This window comes from Cydia fagiglandana, chromosome 18, assembly GCF_963556715.1.
Source record: "Cydia fagiglandana chromosome 18, ilCydFagi1.1, whole genome shotgun sequence".
Lineage (NCBI taxonomy): Eukaryota > Metazoa > Arthropoda > Insecta > Lepidoptera > Tortricidae > Cydia > Cydia fagiglandana.
The window spans coordinates 13197396-13217414 of NC_085949.1; the positions used below are offsets into that span (position 1 = coordinate 13197396).

The 20019-nt window shown below is 37.4% G+C and overlaps 1 protein-coding gene across 1 annotated transcript in view; it reads left to right on the forward strand.

The window, feature by feature from the left end:
• LOC134673180 (neural cell adhesion molecule 1-like) overlaps positions 1-20019 on the forward strand; it is a 187114-nt gene that overhangs the window by 44209 nt on the left and 122886 nt on the right. The window contains exon 4 of the mRNA XM_063531135.1: positions 14530-14738. Coding sequence (XP_063387205.1) covers positions 14530-14738 — 209 coding nt within the window. The remainder of the gene's footprint in view (positions 1-14529; positions 14739-20019) is intronic.

Genomic DNA, 20019 nt, shown 5'->3' on the forward strand with positions numbered 1-20019 from the left:
AGAGAACTGGAAGAACATTAAAACCAGTTCATTTAAAACCAGTGTTTTATAATTATTTACAAAAACGGGTTCTAATCGCGTATTTAAGTATCAAAATTACCTCCGATGTTTCGAGGATTAAGACAAAACAAGAGCTGAGTATTAAATATTTTAGGTAAATATAGAATATACCCATCTCGCTAACGGAAGCGGCTCCTAAAACTAGTGCGATAAGGACAAGGCGAAAAATCCCGCGTAAAAATCTCAAAAATCGAGGTTTCGTACTCGACTGTTTCCTCCTCCAAAATTTAACCAATCCTAACCAAACTTGGAAATCTAAATGGTTATAAAATTATCTGTATCGGACCGTTTTGCTTTTTTGGCTAATTGATATCAGTTTTGAATACTACGCCTCTCATTGCGGCATAGTCAATTAGGCCAATTTGGCCATTTTTGAAGGGCTCTAGCGCTTTAAAGAACAAAAATATCAAAAAAATCAAAACGGTCCGACACAGATATTGACAATATTAATCTGTGTTGAAAAAAATCATTGCTCTAGAATTAAAAAGGAAACAATCGAGTCCGTTTGTATGGAGAAATGACCACTCCTGTTTGCTCTTAACGTCGTCGGCATAATTCCCGTTTGCGTAAATAATTATGTGTAAAAAATGTAAAAGCTTTTCATCAAATGAATTTCCACGAATAAAATTAAATATTGTATTAGTTACTCGTACTAAGTGTCATATCGGGTGGATTCAATCACTGGAGTTTCCCATGACAACCGAAATTAAATATTCACCCAGTACGTGTCTGCGATAGAAATTGTTAAAAATATTGTGAAATTCTCGCTTTTATTCGAGCATTTGTGAAAAATGTCGAACGCGGGGCGAATACGATTCGCGTGGCTCAATCAGTGTTGGCGAATAGTCACAGTCAAAATAGGAAATCAGTAGATTGGTTACGGGTCAAACACATTTTGGAAAAAGGTCACTTCTGTGGACAATACAATAAAAGTCATGTATGTATGTCACTTTATTGCACATAAACAGGTTTCCATAAAACGGACAAAAACAAAACAAAAATATAAATGTTATGTACAAAGGCGAACTTGTTTCTAAAAGGGATCTCTTCCAGCTAACCTTTGAGAAAATGCGAAAAGATCAAACACTAACAGGTGAAAGACAGTTTTATATGGACAGATAACAATATGAGAATTTTGGATACACATAAACCGGCCGGTCTGGCTCAGGGACCGTATAACCGGTTTTATTAAATACCTGTATATAAACTGTCAAACGAATACCGGTTAAAATGTTATACCTATATTCGAATTAGAGGTATTGCTGTCATTCCGTTTTTGTCTTTATCGCTAAACTACACTAATTGACATAATGAAATACCGGTATTCATTAATACCTCAATAATAACAGGTATTCAGTATACCGGTAATGGTTATCGTATTTAATACCGGTATTCATTGCACTTGATCAAAGAGTAACCAAAAACTTTGCGACAAGAGGTTAAAGTTGTTGTTAAGTCCTCATGCTAATATTGATCGCAGTATAAGCGAAATATTTCATAATTTAACCACGAGCGTAGCAAGTGGTTCGAAATTGCGACCGTTTTAAAGCACGAGGTTAATGAATGAATTAATGAAAAGAATTAACCCCAGAAAACATTTCCATATGAAATATGAGCGCCGCGCCGGCGCGCCGCCGCCGCCATCAAAATTTTCGCGCCGCCGCCGCCGCCAAAATTTTCGCGTCGCCGCTGCCGACACTGCGCTATGGCCGTGGCATCGGCGTGACCTTGTTAGATACTAGAGTCTGTCTAAGCTAACTTTGCACCGATTTGAACAGAACAAAGTGAGGGAGTGTTATTATAATATAAACGTCATATTTTCATAGAAATTTTACATTAACGATGATATTTACACACGTTGTCGTTGCAAATGCTATGCAGATTAGTTTGATCGGGAATTTATTGCTTTTATATAAGGTGCTAACAAATTACAGCTTGGCAAAAAAGAGTAGAAATTAAAAAGTGGCAACACTGTAGTGTCGTCCCGTTTTCTTATATAAATTGGTTTGAAAGGGACGACACTACAATGTTGCCACTTTTTAATTTCTACTCTTTTTTGCCAAGCTGTAGGTATCGATATTTTAAGAGATGGTACTTTATATAAAAACAGTTAACTTTAAATAGAAATCAAGAAAACTTTTCATATCATATTTTTGTTTTATTTACCGAACAAAAAAATAAATTAAAATTATATTAATAAAATTAATTAAAAATAATCATTACGTGCATTTAACCACATAAAGAAAAAATACATAGAGTGCTCATGCTCACTCCATACATCAGTTTTGGTACCAAAAATACTATTCTTTTCGTAGTCAACATTAGTATCGAGTAACGGAATTATCAGTACTGCTACTTGACAATAGATGTTGCACCGACCGAAAAGTCTAATGCTCAACAACTTTCAGCGAATATTAAACAAGGATTAACTGGAACTTATTTTCAACTCCTTCTGCTTTAATAATAGTTGTAAATAGTTGTTCAATACAATTTTCGTGAGTCGCGAGATTTGAGACATCTAGTTTCAAGTAGCGGGACTGATAATTCCGCTACTCGATGCTAAATGTCAATTACGAAAATAATAGTCTTTTTGGTACCAAAACTGATGTATGGAGTGAGCACTCTATGCTTACTATATTTGTCTATGATTTAACTGACAAGATGTTTAACACTTTCTGTTTTGCCAACAATTGTTTGTGTTAAATGTCATTATCATCAACGTGTCATTTCATTTATCAACGTGAAGTGGCCAGTTAAAAAGAGGTCTCATTTAATTATCTCATTAACAGGGTGTTTTTACGTAGCAAATTTGTTTTCCAATTTTCTCAAAGAACATCATAAAACCTAAATGTTTCATACTTAAATATACTTCAGGAGTCGAGTATTATCAGCTGTAAAAATATTGGTAGCTAATTTGTTAGCACCTTATATTAAGTTCGGATATATAACTTTTTTGGCTAATATATATTAGACTGCATGCTTTCTCTTGTCTATGCTTAAGCTAAACATGTGGCAGTAGTTAGCGATTCGGTGGCCAGGCAATGTCAATGAATAAGAAATAGGTGATATGGAGTCTAACCTAATACGTCTATTCCAGAACATATCCTCAACAATTGAATGTAAAGGTATGAGCACGATAGTTGAAGTCACGCACACAACAACAAAATCATGTAATGACAGTGAGATTTTGAAATTAATATTCTTTTTAGGCTTCCGTATTTCGTACCAATATCAAGTTGATATCAACTGTAAAAAAGTTTCTTGAAGGTTTTTTTTTATAGGCTTTTAATATCGTACGTTTAAGTCGCATTCACTCATTGATTCATTCATACTATTTTTGCGATTAGTAGGTACTCTGTGCGAGCAGTGTGTGTAATCATTCACCTCTCCTGGCGATACGTACATATAATAACTATTATATTTGACTATAGCTACCCGCACTGACTTCGCACGGATAACACAAAACCTTAACAAATTGTACACCTAAACTAAAGCTTCCTCAAAAATCTTTCTATTGATAGCTGAAATCCGCATGAAAATCAGTTGAGTAGGTTTTGAGTTCATCGTGAACATACATTCATATAGTTACAGACAGACGCGGCGGGAGACTTTGTTTTATAAGGTGTAGTGAATTAGTGATAAATTCAATTAACAGTAACCTCACAATATAAAGATGTTCATTGTGCTGCTTATCTACAGTTCATGGCATGAAAAACTTTTTTCCTACCATAATTCAATAAATAATCCTTGAAATTAAAAGGTTTGAATTCTCTTCGCATAAACCAAGTTTTCAAGGCTACGCCGCCGATTCGCCGCCACCGCCAACCAATTTTGACCGGCGAACCGTCGCCGGCTAAATGCCTATCGGGCGGCGCTAGACGTGCGCGCCGGTCGAAAATAATTGGGCAACGGCGCGCCACCAAAAAATCCACGGCGGCGGCGTGGAATTTTTCAACTTTTCAATATTAAGACGTATAATGAAAAGTCATGCTTAACCCTTAAATCGACAAGGGAAAAAAATCTTAAAAAACTGTGTTAGTATCATTTTTTCGGTGTTATTATCTTATTAGGTATGTGGTTGTTTATTGTAGAAAAATCATGAAAAAAATCTATTTATAATAGTTTCGAAAAAAACATAGGTATGACAAATATGTTGGATGTTGCCAGGTTCGGTGTAAATAAAAAGATACGCTGCATAATGAAAAGACGTCTAGTATTTTGGACGTTGCCGAATATACAGTACTGTTTACCGAATATACAATAATGTTTTTTTTTTTAATTAATATAGAATAATTGCTTTTAATTACAAATACACTTACTGATAATGTCAACTTATGTTATGAACTAAAGTAAAACCTACTATTTTTATATTTTTCCAAAAAGTTTATAGCTCGTAGGTGGTAAAATTTTACTAGTCATTGGCGTCATTTTATTAACATTAAATCAAACTTAGCGGGGTATCGTAGGATGCAGCAACATCTGAACAATGGTATACAATAATGCATGTAATTTTATCAATATTTTCGTAAGAACTTTCTTAAATGAAATCGGGTCTGTCTCTTGATGTCTTGATGAACGCACAGGAAAAAAAATCCGTAATAATATTTTTTTATCTATTTGGTTCATTACGTTGTAATAAGACAAATAATGACTTAGTATGGTGTTGGTGCGACATAAAATAGTAGAAATTCAATTATATAACCAGAAAAATTCCGTAAGTACGTAATTATTGCCATTTTTAAGTAAGTATTTTACGTCAAAAATGTGAGAGTTACGTAGGAAGTGGCGCCCGCAATAATTTTCAACTATTTCTTATCGGACTATAACCTATTACATATTTTAACGCTGCATAATACTGTCTTATAAAAAAATATTCGGCGCGAATTTTAAACTACCGGCGGCGGCGGCGGCGCGCGTACTCCTTATGGCGGCGGCGCGCACGTCTAATCGGCGCTCATATCTTTGAGATTATAAACTACATACATAATAAAATACAATTAAATCAACAATTAAAAAACAATTAAAAGAATCAAATGAACGCTATTAAAAATGTATTCGTCAAAATCATCACCTAACAGCTAATTTCACCAGCAACATGAAAACGGGCATTCTAAGATCCGAATCTTAAGTATTTACAACTTTACAAGCGGGCCGGACAACGTCCTTGACGAGTAGCGAAGGAACGAATCGTGGTACTACTACAACCGGTATTGGCACTTACTTATTACCGGTAATAGCTTTAGGAGTAAACTATCAAATAGTGGTATTTGTTGTCAATTGGCTAAACCGATAACACTATTGAATACCGGTATTCGAATACCTCTATTCGGAGCTTAAGTGATATAAATACCCAAATTCAAATTACACCGGTTATACCTCAATAATAACCTGTAGTCAGAATACCGGTAACGGTCCCTGGTCTGGCTTAGTGGATAGTGACCCTGCCTGCGAAGCCGATGGTCCCTTTGGGATGGTGATGGGTGGATGATCCATAGTACAAGCTTTGCTTAGTTTGGGGCTAGGTTGATCTGTGTAAGATGTCCCCCCCCCCCCCTAAATAAATAAAAATAAATAATAAAGGAAGACGAGAGCAAAGTTTACGACTCTACGATATATATATATCTTTTTTCCCTTATTTGAATCACAAGTACTGATAAAAAATATCCCGCCTTTAGATTCCCTTAACTTTGCGATGCCTAAAGGAAAAACGAGATAAGCATATTATAAAATGTGTATGACTCTAACGTTTACGACTATTTACGCCTTATCATACCTATTTTTGATAGGTATTTTATTTGAAACTCAAAATCGCATTTCATACCTACAGAACTTATCGTTTTAGGGGAGGACGTTCGTCCTAAATTTTGTAAATTGCAATGATGTCGCGTAAAGTATCTTATTTGCTTTGTTACAAAAAGTTGAGGCGACTCGACGCAATATCGTAAATATACTCGTACTAAAGGATTCCCTCTAACGTTTTATTCAATTCGGAATCTTATGACAAAGGCGTTATAAATTATTAGTAATTAAATGCCCAATTTGCAACATGAAAACTTTATAACAATTATGCCGATAGTTAACATACTGTTATTAAACAACTATGGCATAGTTGCCGACGTGATGCCAATAACTGGCTTTTATAGGAGGTAGATATTTAAAGCTACCGGCATTGCCCTAATAATAGCTCCACCGATGTGATTAATGACCAACGCCCGTATAACGGTTTAGTATGTACGATATTAACTCTTTTCAAAGATAAGCGTTCAACGTTCTATTTGATGTGGGGGTTTGAAATGGGTTTTAGTAAATTAGCTGTTCCTGTGATTATCTATCTGAAAGAATAGTTAATCCTTACAAGTTAACGATTAATTAGCAAGTAAATGTTATGTATACCGGGCCTGTAAAATAAGCAAAAAATTAAACTGTTGGCTCTACTCCTCATACTGAGCAACATTTGTTCAGCAACTTTTAAAAATAATAATTGATTTTATGTGATAGGTACACTTTAAAGTTTATTTTAAGAGGCAATGTATTTCGCATTTTGTTATGTTTAAGGCGTGACAAGTAACGTCAATCACAATGATAAAGGCGTACATTGAAGAAGTATTTAGTTTTTATACATAGAAAATAGGACAAAGACTTCACAATATTTAAAAGTTATTGAACGTTAGTGTACGTTCGAATTGGCACATCAATTTTTATTCAATGCTAGAAATATAAGGTTAATTAAATAAGAGAAGTTGGCAGAAGACCTCAAACGCCGCAAATATGCCACCCTTGGCAGTAGTTATATTTTTGAGGCGTTTGGGGTCGAAACGCTGGGGCCGTGGGGGCCAAGCGCGCGCCGCGTATACAAGGCCTTGTCTGAGCGCCTTATAGATGTCACAAGGGACCAGAGGGCTGGCCAGTATTTTGCTCAACGCATAAGCATTGCCATACAACGTGGCAATGCGGCCAGCCTTCTGGACACACTGCCCATCGGCAGTGACTTGGGGGACGTTTTTTTATTTATAGGCTGTTTATTTTAAGTTTATTTAGTTAAGAGATAGTTTGTATTATTATTTTTAAGGTAATTTAATGTTTTATTTTTATTTAATAGTGATGTATCAAGGTAACTTATGATCAATAATAAATGTAGTAAATTATTTAAAAAAGAGAAGTACCTACATTATGTACTTACCTAAATGAAATAAGTAAATAAGGTCAAACTAAACTACCGGCGACTAACAGACAAGATAAACCATTCCGGGAATCAGCTATCAGCTTTTATCAGCTCGAAAACTTATTTACGACAGTCCAGTCAGACCACCTCTCCATTTACATGCTAACAAAGTACCCTCGCAAATACCCTTTTGCTATTACAGGGAATTTCACAGATGTTGTGATAAAATATCTTGGCGTCGAGAGATATTTGAACAAAAGAGATAATGGTTCTGTCCATAGACTATAAAACTTTGAGGTAAATATTCACTATTGGCGTACCTAACTAATAATAAAAACTTTTTACAAAAAAAAGAAAACCGACTTCAAAAAGGATGAAATAAAATATTATCCTTTTTAAGTCTATGCGTTACCAACTGATATGTTTGAAGTCGGTGCCAAGCCAACTTATGAAGCATACCTACCATGATTTTGGTACGATTCAATAAGTATGTACGTTGGATTGCCTTACACGACGACAATGAACGTACTTTTTGTAGGTACAGTCAACGTTAAAAGTATGTTTACACTTTTCGTCTTATTACAAAGGAGTAAGGTGCAAAAGTGTAAACATATCTTTGACGTCGACTGTACCTGAACACACGATCAAACCTTCTTGGCACAGTCCGTACCATGTTTGTCGGCACGCAAGCGTGGGATTGGGACTGAGTTATTTCCCGTCCCTTATTCAGAGGACTACATTTCAAAATATAAAACAATTCAAAGAATTTACCTTGTTGCCAAATTTCACCTAAATCGGTTCAGTTGTTTAGCCATGAAAAGGCGACAAAGAGGCAGACAGAATTACTTACACATTTATAATAGTTATTAGTACAGTTCTAATGGGATTTATAGTCATAAAGCTGATTATTTTTGACGGGTATTGTTACTACTTGGCTTGGCACCGACTTCAAACATATCAGTTGGTAACGCATAGACTTAAAAAGGATAATATTTTATTTCATCCTTTTTGAAGTCGGTTTTCTTTTTTTTGTAAAAAGTTTTTATTTTTCCATTTTTAGTTTTAATGCATTGTTAAGAGCGCGACGCATGAATGAAAAACAACATCATGATTAACATTAAATGCGTGTACCTACTTTAATAAATATGTAATCAGGAATTTTCTCGAGTCCGTCTGGGAAATTATAATTCCTGTCACTACACTAAAGTACGAGCGAGATGCAAAGAAAGTAAGTTACACACACGCTAGCGTCGCTAACTTAGCGAATATGTCAATGTCAAACTCGTGGTAGGGCTACACTTGCACTACATCAAATTGGCGGTTTTCGGAAGCAAATGCTCGAGTTACTTTAGAAAACACCGAAATCACTTTACACGTGCCTTTAAAAACTGAGGAGTTCCCTCAATTCCTCATGGATTCCATCATCAGACCAGAACCAAAAATAATACGGAAACACCTTGGAGGTAACTCCTTCCAAACAAAAAAAGAATTACTCAAATCGGATCACAGGTGCCGGAGTAATCGCTGAACATACTACATTTCAAAAAATCATCATCATTATCATCAAAACAATCATCATCATCAGGTCTACTTCATCAAAGTGGTGGTTTTCGGGAGAAAATGCTCGAGTTGCTTAAGAAAACACCCAAATCACCATGCATGTGCCTTTAAAAATTGAGGAGTTTCCTCAATTCCTCATGGATTCCATCATCAGAACAGAACCAAATTAAAATGGGACCAACTCGGAGGTAGCTCCTTTCAAACAAAAAAAGAATTACTCAAATCGGACCACGGATGTCGGAGTAATCGGTGAACGTACATAGAAAAAAAAATAAAAAAAAAATAGCCACAACCGAATACAGAACCTCCTCCTTCTATGAAATGGAAGTCGGTTAAAAAAAAATAAAAAAAAAATAGCCACAACCGAATACAGAACCTCCTCCTTCTATGAAATGGAAGTCGGTTAAAAATAGGTATTTTCTATTGATTTTTACTCTCTAACATACTTGGCGCCGCTTGCACCATTCTACTAACCCGGGTTAACCGGTTAAACCCGGAGTTACCATGGTTACCAGTACAATTTGACACAGGGTTAACGGTTTAACTGCTTAACCTCGGGTTAGTGGGATGACGATGAACCTATCATCCGTACTTTTAATGCTTGGTGGGCTTCCCAGCTTCGGCTCTTAAAATAGCACCTAGAAGAAGGCAAACTTCGAACAAAAACCCGGAATGACATCTCCGTAGATGTCTGCATCCGAGTCTCTCTCTGATCGTAGCGGTCTTCCGTTCCATCAGAATTAGAGGGGTAAGGACGAGAGAGTGCATTTGTGTCTGCGCGAACACTTATGCACTTTAATATGTCCTGCGCAATCTGACTGCTTTCATAGCAGTCGCTGTAGCCGAAAACGGCTAGGAGGAGATGATGATGACTTTTAATAGCTAAAAAACAAGAAAACTTCATATACTTTTTATAATAGACGTGTAATATTAAGATTTGAAATAAACAACAACCATATCTAATTTGGTCTAAGAATGATTTATTTACCTGTTCTATTATAGACACAGAAACATAAAAGTCAAAGACAAACTAAACATATTTTTCGACATAAAGTAAACTAATAAAATATAAAGGTTAGAGAATTAAATAGTACATACATAATCGTTGAGATGCCTGGGAGGTCTAACATATCTGTTAGATCTTCTAAGAGGCATTGGAGGTGCAAGTGCCTCAGTAGCACTCGTCGACTCCATCTCAGACTCAGGAGTTGGAGCTGGATTCAAGTTAGATTCCCTTTGGGAGCATAGGCAGGCGTGGCTCACTCCGCGATTTCGTCTCTTTGCTACAGGTAGCTAAAAGTACATCCGTTCGACCCCAATTTTGGGGTTTGCCATAAGCCGCGCGTGGCGCTGTCGCCACCTAGCGGCCATATCTGTGCTGATCGTGACAGACGCGTTTTGTTAGAGAGTGAGTCTTCTGTACCTAGTACTATTATTTATTTTGTGGCATAGGTAATCCTACCGACTGCGCCATGTAATATTAAGATTTGTAATAAACAACAACCATAACTAGTTTAGTCTAAGAATGATTTATGATATCTATCTGTTCAATCATAGACACAGTAACATAAAAGTCAAAGACAAACTAAACCTATTCTACAGACGTCCCTCGGAACAGCAGCAAAATTTAAAATAAAATACTTGTAACTTCCAAGTTGTGGAATGAGCTACCTTCTGAGGTGTTTCCATGGGGTTCTTCAAGAAGCAGGTATTTATAGGGTTCTCAAAGGTCCTTCGGATTTTGCATATGTGATTATGTCCATGGGTGGCGATGACTGCTATCAGATGGCTCGCCTGCTCGATTGCTTCCAATTACATTTAAAAAAAACAACGGGTTGCACTCCGGCAGTGCCGACAGAAGTGAAAACTCAATGACTAGTCCAAAATGTATGCAGCACTATGTATAATTGACCCATTCTCCTTTCTATTGAAAAACTTTAGTTCCGAAATTGCTGGTCAGTGAGCTTGTTTAAAATTCGAATTTCAAATTGGTAGCGTTAATTGTTTAAAATTCGAATAGAAATTGTAAAGTTACCTTGCAGACCTTGCATCTAAATATATTTGGTCATGATATTTTGAGTTTTATTCACCAGTACTAGAGTTCACTTTTATTAGCGATTTCATCAATTTGTAGCTTTATTGAATTATATTTGAGTGATATAAAGTTAGAATGTAACTGTGAGATCCTCGTATTTCAACCCGTACAAGATTAAAACCTTTTTCGTGTAATATCATTGAGTTTTTCTTTATTGATTGCCATTGCATGCATGAGTGGCCATCTAAACGTTACGGTCACGTGATCGCGTTACGCTGTCTCGAGTTAATTATTTTTTCCCCACCTCAAAAAGTGCCCAGCGCCGCTAAAGAAGTTTTCACTTCAAAAACATTTTCCTTTACCTGAGAAGAGAACAACGCTTAATCTCAATTCCCGTTAAACCAATTACTTATCCTTGTCATAAATAAAGTCTCAAGTTCAAGAATTATACACAATCTCCCTAATATATTTAATTAGCAATTCACTTAGACGGAATTGCTTGTATGGGAGTATTTGCAGGCCATTGAACTTGAAAATTAAATTTAAGATTTTGGTAGGGGAAACAAAGTGAATTAGAAAATGGTGGGCACATTTTTCTGTTCAGGTGGTAGGTAGAGAAAGCAAAAAAAAACCGGGCAAGTGCGAGTCGGACTCGCGCACGAAGGGTTCCGTACCATAACGAAGTTAAGCAACGTCGGGCGGGGTCAGTACTTGGATAGGTATCCAAGTACTGACCCCGCCCGACGTTGCTTAACTTCGGTCAAAAATCGCGTTTGTTGTATAGGAGCCCCACTTAAATCTTTATTTTATTCTGTTTTTAGTATTTTTTGTTATAGCGGCAACAGAAATACATCATCTGTGAAAATTTCAATTGTCTAGCTATCACGGTTCGTGAGATACAGCCTGGTGACAGACGGACGGACGGACAGCAGAGTCTTAGTAATAGGGTCCCGTTTTACCCTTTGGGTACGGAACCCTAATAAGTAAAATAAAACTGTGTGACAAAGACCAAAAGTTGGGGAATCGGTGGGACAACAATAGTAATATACTAATTTTTACAAAAAAATATTAGTTTATTATTATCAGGGAACACAATCCCCCAACGAGGGCGCCACTGGACGGTCAATGCAATGTAAACAACTCAGCACATCATGACTCATGCTAGAAAGGCCCGGGACCGGGCTGAGGCATCCAAGACTTTGTATTCTATAGAAAGCATCAAGCGATCTCATCATAGTAAGAATTTTAAAAAGACTGTTGATTAGTCTACAAAATGTCTGGTTATTTTAAATAAGGCAAAAATGTACGCATATATTTAACGTTATCGCCGTCAAAGATATGTTTACACTTTTGCACCTTACTCCTTTGCAATAAGGCGAAAAATGTTAAGATATCTTTGACGTCGACTGTACAAAGTAATCGGCGGAGCGAGTTTAGCGACGTTCTAGCGGCTTCCGTGTCACGCACACCTTGTATAACGTTACATTACCGCGCTATCAAACATACGGCTTGAGTACATACACTAGAGTATATAGGGTGTAGCCTGTATTGGGGCGGATCAATCTCTAATTCTAGACCAAATTGAACGATTCTGTTGACACTGACAACAATTACACATACAACATATTCGATAGACTCGACTGTCGAATATGGAGGCACCTGGTGGTTCTGACTGGGCGACCTGTGTGTTCTGCATTTCCTCTGTAGTATAGGTTAATTAGTGATAATGTTAATACTAACACTAGTTATTAGGTATGTAGTTTAAGACAACTAACAAATTCTATGGATTGTTTGATCTGAAATAAATGATTATTTATTTATTTATTTATTTATTGAATTCAATTGTCGTTCAATTTCAAACAAACACTAAAAAGCACGGAACCCTGGGTGGGCGAGTGCGGCTCGCACTTGTCCGGTTTTTTTGTCAACGTATTTTTCGGCGAGCTGTATAGGAGACCTATTTAATATGTCACAGTCTATGTATATGTCGGCGACCGATCGTAAGATCAGGCATATCGTGAAATTCCTAGGCATATCGTGAAACGTGAAAATATTTGACTCGTTCCTTGAGTCGACCGAGCCCCGCCACGCGGGGCTCCTATTTCTGGGCAGTTTGCCCTTCGGGCACCCGAAGCAACCTAACGATCCTATCCTACCTATATATTAGTTTAATGTGACTATTTAATAGTCAAAACATTACACAGGAACATTAAATACGATCTGCCTGATCTTACGATCGGCCGCCTACATATATACGAAAACTAGTCCAAACTGCGGTTCTCAACCTCAGAGCTCGTAACTACGAATTCAATTATACCCCGACTTTAATGAGAACTTAGCGTGAACGAAACAAGCTCTCTCAACGCCATTTAAAAGTCAATATTAATAGATTAAGATTTTAATTACTTACCGTTAGTGGCCGCTATGAAAAAGTCGATTACCTGACGGTTAAAATTAATACTCGGTGATTACGGTGCTTGAAATATAATTAAGTGGAATGAAATAAAGTAAACAGCGTAGACGTTTCATTATTTTATATCGCAAAGGCGGAAAATAGGTCTAACTTATTAAACGTGCACCGTGGAAGCTTATGGATACTTGTATTAACTTTAGGTATTGACGTAACATGTCCGCTGCTAACCCTTTTAACCTGCAGGATGCATTCCGTGTCGAGAAAAAATTAACAAATATATTTGGAAGCTTAACAATAAGTTAAATTGTAGACCTATAACCGTTACCTAACTTAAGACGAAAAATGAATAAAGTTAAATTGTAGACCTATAACCGTGGAGTGAACTTTCTGTGTCAGTTATAATCGAGGCAAGAGTTCCTTTGGTCAAACGAGTGACCCCCCTAACGCTGTGTTTACGAAATAAAGGCCTGCGCGTTATCGAATCAATTCTGAATATGCTAATGTTATCAAACAAAGGGTGGAATGGTTTACTTATGGATTTTACTATAAGTTTCCATTCTATACGTCGGAATAACAGACTATTAATTAATATAGAACACAATATCGTATTTTAAGAGAAATACTCATTTAATTGTAAGTTTGTGTGAGACATGAATCTAATTATACTTTAGCCGCGATTCGGGAAATAAATTAGAGATTCACTAGATATGAAATAGTAAAGATATGCGACGTTCCACGGCAAAAGGTACCTTATGGCGCCGCAATAATTATTATTGCGGCGCTATGCGACGTAAGTGCCAGCCGCCGTTTATTATAACTATTATAAGTACCTAATATATTCCTTCGAAGAGGCTCAAATCCTTTTTGTCTCAGAAAACAAAGGATGATAGAAATTATACTAAACATTGGTATCTAAAGCATTCATTGCGTCCCTAACAAAAAAAAAAGCCGGCCAAGTGCGAATCGGACTCGTGCGCAAATGGTTCTGTACTATTACGCAAAAAAATCAAATCAAATCACATTTGTTGTAAGTAGCTCCTTAAATATTTATTTTATTTTGTTTTTAGTATTTGTTGTTATAGCGGCAACAAAAATACGTAATCTGTGAAAATTTCAACGATCTATTTATCACGGTTCATGAGATACAGCCTGGTGACAAACAGACGCACGGACAGACAGACTGACGGACTAGGTAATAGGGTCACGTTTTTACCCTTTGGGTACGGAACCCTAAAAAAAAAAACCACTGTTTCTGAATCAAACCCGTTCTTATTACTAAAAAAGTATTCTTCTTTCCAGTTTCGACGTCCGCGGCCGCTCATTCAACAAGGCGCTGCAATGGTCCGACCCGAACGCGTTCGGTCCCCGCGCGTATTTCGCGACGGTGGCGCGCCCGGCCGCGCTCACGCTTGACACTGTACAACTGGACGACGAAGGCATCTACCGCTGCCGTGTCGACTTCAAGAACTCACCGACGAGAAACTTCCAAATACGGCTATCTGTCATTGGTAAGTTTGGTATATCTTCTTCCTTACTTCTTCCTTCTTCTTTGTCGTATCCTCATGGCTGAGGGACGTGACGAATGTGGACACTTTTTACCAGCGCTCTCCAAGCCGCTCTGTCTTGGGCCCAATGCATGCTAGCCTGCAATGTGGCGTTTGTCTCTGACGTTATTCTGTCCGCCAACCCGTGGCCATACGTCCACCCCTACGCTTCCTTGCCATGCGGCCAGTAATAAGGAGCTTTTCCAGCCTATCTGGCCCTGTCCTGCTCAGATGGCCGAAGAAACCAAGTAAACTTACTCCTAGTTCCTATTTCCTTACTTAGGTAGGTACTGTACTGGTTCAGTGACATGAAATGAGACTATGCCTTTGACACGAGACTGTACAACTCAGTCCCGCGCTCTTCTTGCGAATAGGGTAAGCGTCCTTGCCCTTATAAAATATTTAAACAATACACGGTGGCTAAAAAAAAAATGCATTTCCGTTGCCAGGGAGGTTCGGGAATATACTGAGCGACATTTACTATGGGACCAACCCCAAAATCGCGAAAAAAGAATTGTCCTCCCATAGAAAACGGACCAGCCAAAATGTATGAAACAGCCAAATCTATTTTGTCTGATCTAAGTGCATACAATTATTATAATTTAGTGCATATTAAATTGACGGGACAAAATAATGTGGAGCCACAACACCACAACAATAAATATGGAGCTTCTAGTCTTAAAATAACCTGTTTACCAAACGGGATGAGAAAGGGCGTATAACTTGACATCTCAATACAACTGTCATATTTCTCACGAACCCCGTAAACTATAATTTCCCTGAGTGTTTGTTATAGTTTGCATTGTAACCTCGTCATTATAAATTAAATTTTAGTTCGCGCTATTGTGGGAGTCCCTTTTAGCTGGCGACGAAGCAAGGACACAACCTCCATTAACATTCAACACAGCCGCGTGGATATTCTGAAAATTCCGATTCGGCTTTTTATTCTGCTCTGATAGTCGAACCCGTTAAATTTTTTCAGTGGAAATTTAAAATAACCAGTTTGGAATTCTTTGGCGATTTTAACACGTTCGCGGACGCGGATTGCATAGCATCCGTTTTTGCACTACTCCTGGTGACGCGTATGCTATAGCATCCGTTATTCGTTTTAAATTTCTGCGTTGAAATGCTTATCAATCCGCTTTACCACAGTATAATATTATTCACCAACTTTTCCTCTACCAGTCACCAGAATCAAAGTTTGCATACTGCCATATTACATAGTTTTATCGAAGTTAAAAATTATCCTGTGACGTCTCCAATTGGGCCCCCCTTTCTGTGACGCACCTGTTATAGCATTCGTCTTTGTATGGGAGCTCCCTTAGTAGCCCGGCAGGTGCGTCTGGGAGTAGACACATGAAATTTGGGTGATTTTCGTGCGCGATAGCGATTTTGACGGATTTTTATAAAATCGTAATTAATGTTTTTCTTACAATTTCTTTAAGTTTTTCAATGTGTTTTAATAAACGAACATATTTACTAGTGGTTTATTGTGCTACAATCAAATTTTGATAACGGTGAATGTGAAAAAGTGAGGCATGAATGTGTATACCTAGCATTCAAGTAATTACGTTACTAGTCATAGTTTTGATGGTATAATTGTGAATTATAAGCCTGCTGGCGCTCGATCATCACCTCTTACAAGGTAAGAACCTTTCTGACAAGTATTGTGGCATAATTCTTGTATATTTCACGCCTTATGTTTGGTGCAGATGCATTCGAAAAATAATATAAAGTTGGGTGAATCATCGCCTGACAGGAAAAGTGGTGGACGCTTTACGTCCAGAACTTAACGCGGCGGTGCCTTACAGGGAACTCTAAAAGTGTAATGCGGACGACATTGACGCTTTTGAGAAGTGGTGTTGGCGTAAAATGCTGCGTATACCTTGAACAGCTAGAAAAACAAACCACTCTATTTTAGAGAGCTCAACATTGCCCTTTCGGCTCTCTGCAATATGCCATGAGTAGGCCTTTAGATTCTTCAGACATATGATGCGGTCTCCAACGCAGGATGTGTAGTATCACATAATTTTAGGTCGAATGAATGGCGAACGTGCTTGGGATGGGGCATGTATGAGATGGACACAATATGACAATGATAAGCAATGAGGGAACAAAACAGAAGTAGAAAAATGTTTGAAGACGCCAGCAATGAGTCTTTAGAGCAAAGATCTTGACTCTAGGCAGTCAGAATTCTCAGCCATCAAGTTCATCGACCACGATGAATGAATGCTATAACATGTGATGTCACATAAGATCACATCTTGACTACGTCATGTGACAGACATGCTTATGCATCCGAATTGTAGAGCATTTGTTGTCATATAGCGTATAAAAAATATACTTCATATTGACGCGGATTGCATAGCATTCGCCTTGCATAGCATTACGCGTCATATACAAACCTAAAATATATATTTGCAGTGACAGGAATGCTATAACAGTCCCAAAATCTCCATACAAAATTTAGGTGTCCAAACGGTGTGACTGAGCGTCCGCGAACGTGTTAATAATATATTTTTAGTTACAATTTCGAAAACCCCAATCCATCTGTATTCAGTATAGAACTTTAAAATCAAATAATAGACAAAAGTGTGCTCGTGAATATAAAAATGCTATTAAAATTTGTGTTTTAGTTATAGATAAACAGTTGAAAGAGAAAATACAGAGAAAAGTAATCAGATTAAATCATTAAATCTGAAAATAAATGCAAAAAAAAAACTCAACTAGTAATATCATTTTTAACTTGACTTGTTTGTAGACGAAATAAACATTTTTGAAAAACAGTAACCTAAAAGAGTAATTAATTTTCCTAAAAGTCATCGTCAAGTTCATACTAAAAACCATCAAAATTGCCAACTGAATATAGAAATATTACACAAAAACACTTATAACAAGGCACACTTACCGAGTTAAATCGTTCCGCAGATAACTTTCCCAAGCCCGCAATGCCAGTACGGAGCAGCTGTTCGCATTCTCACACTGAAAAACTTTAGCGCAAAATGTCTGCCCTATGCTGAAAATTTATAAGCGAACCTTATCTAAAAAGCCAGTCTTTCAACGGCTTTCGCCGCGCGAGCGATGCAAAACAAAGCTTTGAATTTCGCTCCTTTGAATTTCGGTAAGGAAAATGAGAGGTTACACACGGCCGTCCCATCAAAGAAGCCCGAGTGGTGTTATTACAATAATGTACGGCGATACCACGTGTAGAGGCTTTTAGTGCAGAGTGCGAGATCCTTAAACGTGTTAGCCGGCGAACGAAAACATATTTTTCTCGTAACTCACTTAATGATCTGGATGGTGACGTGGCCAAAGGATAATAGTGCTTGAATATTAGATAAACTTATAGTAACGATAAATGATGTTGCTAAATATACAGGGTGAAATTTAAATCACTGGCCATATTCATTCCCGGCACTAGGTTACACTTAAGGAATCTATTTAGCGAAAAAAAAGAGTACATTTTTTTTTAATTTTCATTTTTCTATTTTTAAATATTTTCTACGAGTCGTGGTCACCCTATTACCACAAATGTAAACAAACCTAATAGTAGGTTTTAACAACAACATCAGCAAAACCTTCAATAAACCTTATAATCGTTGCAATAGGGTCCACCTAGTTAGTGTTGGCGATGGTAGGCAGGTTTATCAATTTCGAGGGTAGTCTAAACTAAACCATTCCGCGCTAGCAGTAAACATAACGGTAAGCATAAATGATTAGTCACTCGTCACTCGCCAACCTTAAAATAATAATCGCGCGCGTACTAAGGTTAAAAAAAATGTTTTCGAACCGGGAATATTACGAAGTGGTACGGTGTTATTTATTAAGTGGTGAGTGTTTACGTGGTGAACAAAGATTATACGAAATGGAATCAGTTCCACGCCTTCGCAGACAAGGATTGAATCCAAGAGTACCATCTCGTGGGACTTTCGTTAGTTGCGTAAGTTGATTCAATTTTTTAAATACGCCTGAATGCAAAGATTCCTGACCTAGTTTTTACTCATTGTTTTTAAGCCAAGGACGTTTTGTTAATAATCATTAGTCAGAATGTCAGAAATAACATTTTAGATTAAAAATGGGTTGCCTTTGCATTTTGACGGTTCTAAGCCCGTTAAAGTATGAAAGAAAAATTAGCAACTTATGTAGGTAAGCGTCTTCTTATCTCGCTGCAATAGGGTTCATAATTGGTGACGCGATTGCAAACAGCGGGCGGGGTGTCAATGACCTTAACTGATAAGAGAGAAGCGGGTGTGGGTAGTTGTCGGTTCACCATAACGTACGAGGTTTTTAGGACAACTTGATGATGAGTTATTTCGAAAAAAAAGTACTGAGCGGTATTAAAAGAAAAAACACGTGTTTAATATTTTTTCGAGTTCTTTCGGGTGTTTCAATTTGGCCAGTGAATTAAATTTCACCCTGTATAAGGTATTTACCAACCTCATATGTATTATAGTGTGGAAAGATAAATCGGGCCCTGGAGAGAAACTACCTTAAATCCTTAAGCTGGCTCATTTTACTTAAAAGAGACATTCCTTTATTTTTAAAAAGAAGCAAAACTGCATTCAGGATTTTAGGTAGTTTCCCTCCAGGGCCCGACTTACCTTTCCACCCTGTATAACGACTTAATGCGGCTGGAAGTTTAAATCAAAACTCGGTTCGCAAGTCACGTTCGAGTCCATGCACGTCAGAATTTACAGAATACCTTATTTTTCCGGGTATAAATGGATATTTGAAATTATGATGATTATGATGTCCTCCCAGACGTATATCTGTCGGCGGCCGATCGTAAGATCAGGCATATCCTGAAACTAGGCATATCATGAAACGTGAAAATCTTTGACTCGTTCCCTGAGTCGACGGAGCCCCGCTACGCGGGGCTCCTATTTCTGGGCAGTTTGCCCTTCGGGCATCTGAAGCAACCTAACGAACCTATCCTACCTATATATTGGTTTAATGTGACTATCGTAAAATATTACAGAGGAACATTACGATCTGACTGGTCTTACGATCGGCCGCCGACATATCGACGGCGACACAATCGACATCATCATCATCATCATCCATTTAAATAAATACTCTTAAAACTTAATGAACCACATTTATTTAGATACCTCTAACAATACGTCAATTCTGAAGGATTATAACTAACTATTCCAAACTGTCGTCGAAAATGCTATCAATACCATAGAAGCTAAAACCCCGAAGAAAAGTTCTACAACTCACGTCCTCTGGCATTAGCATCTAA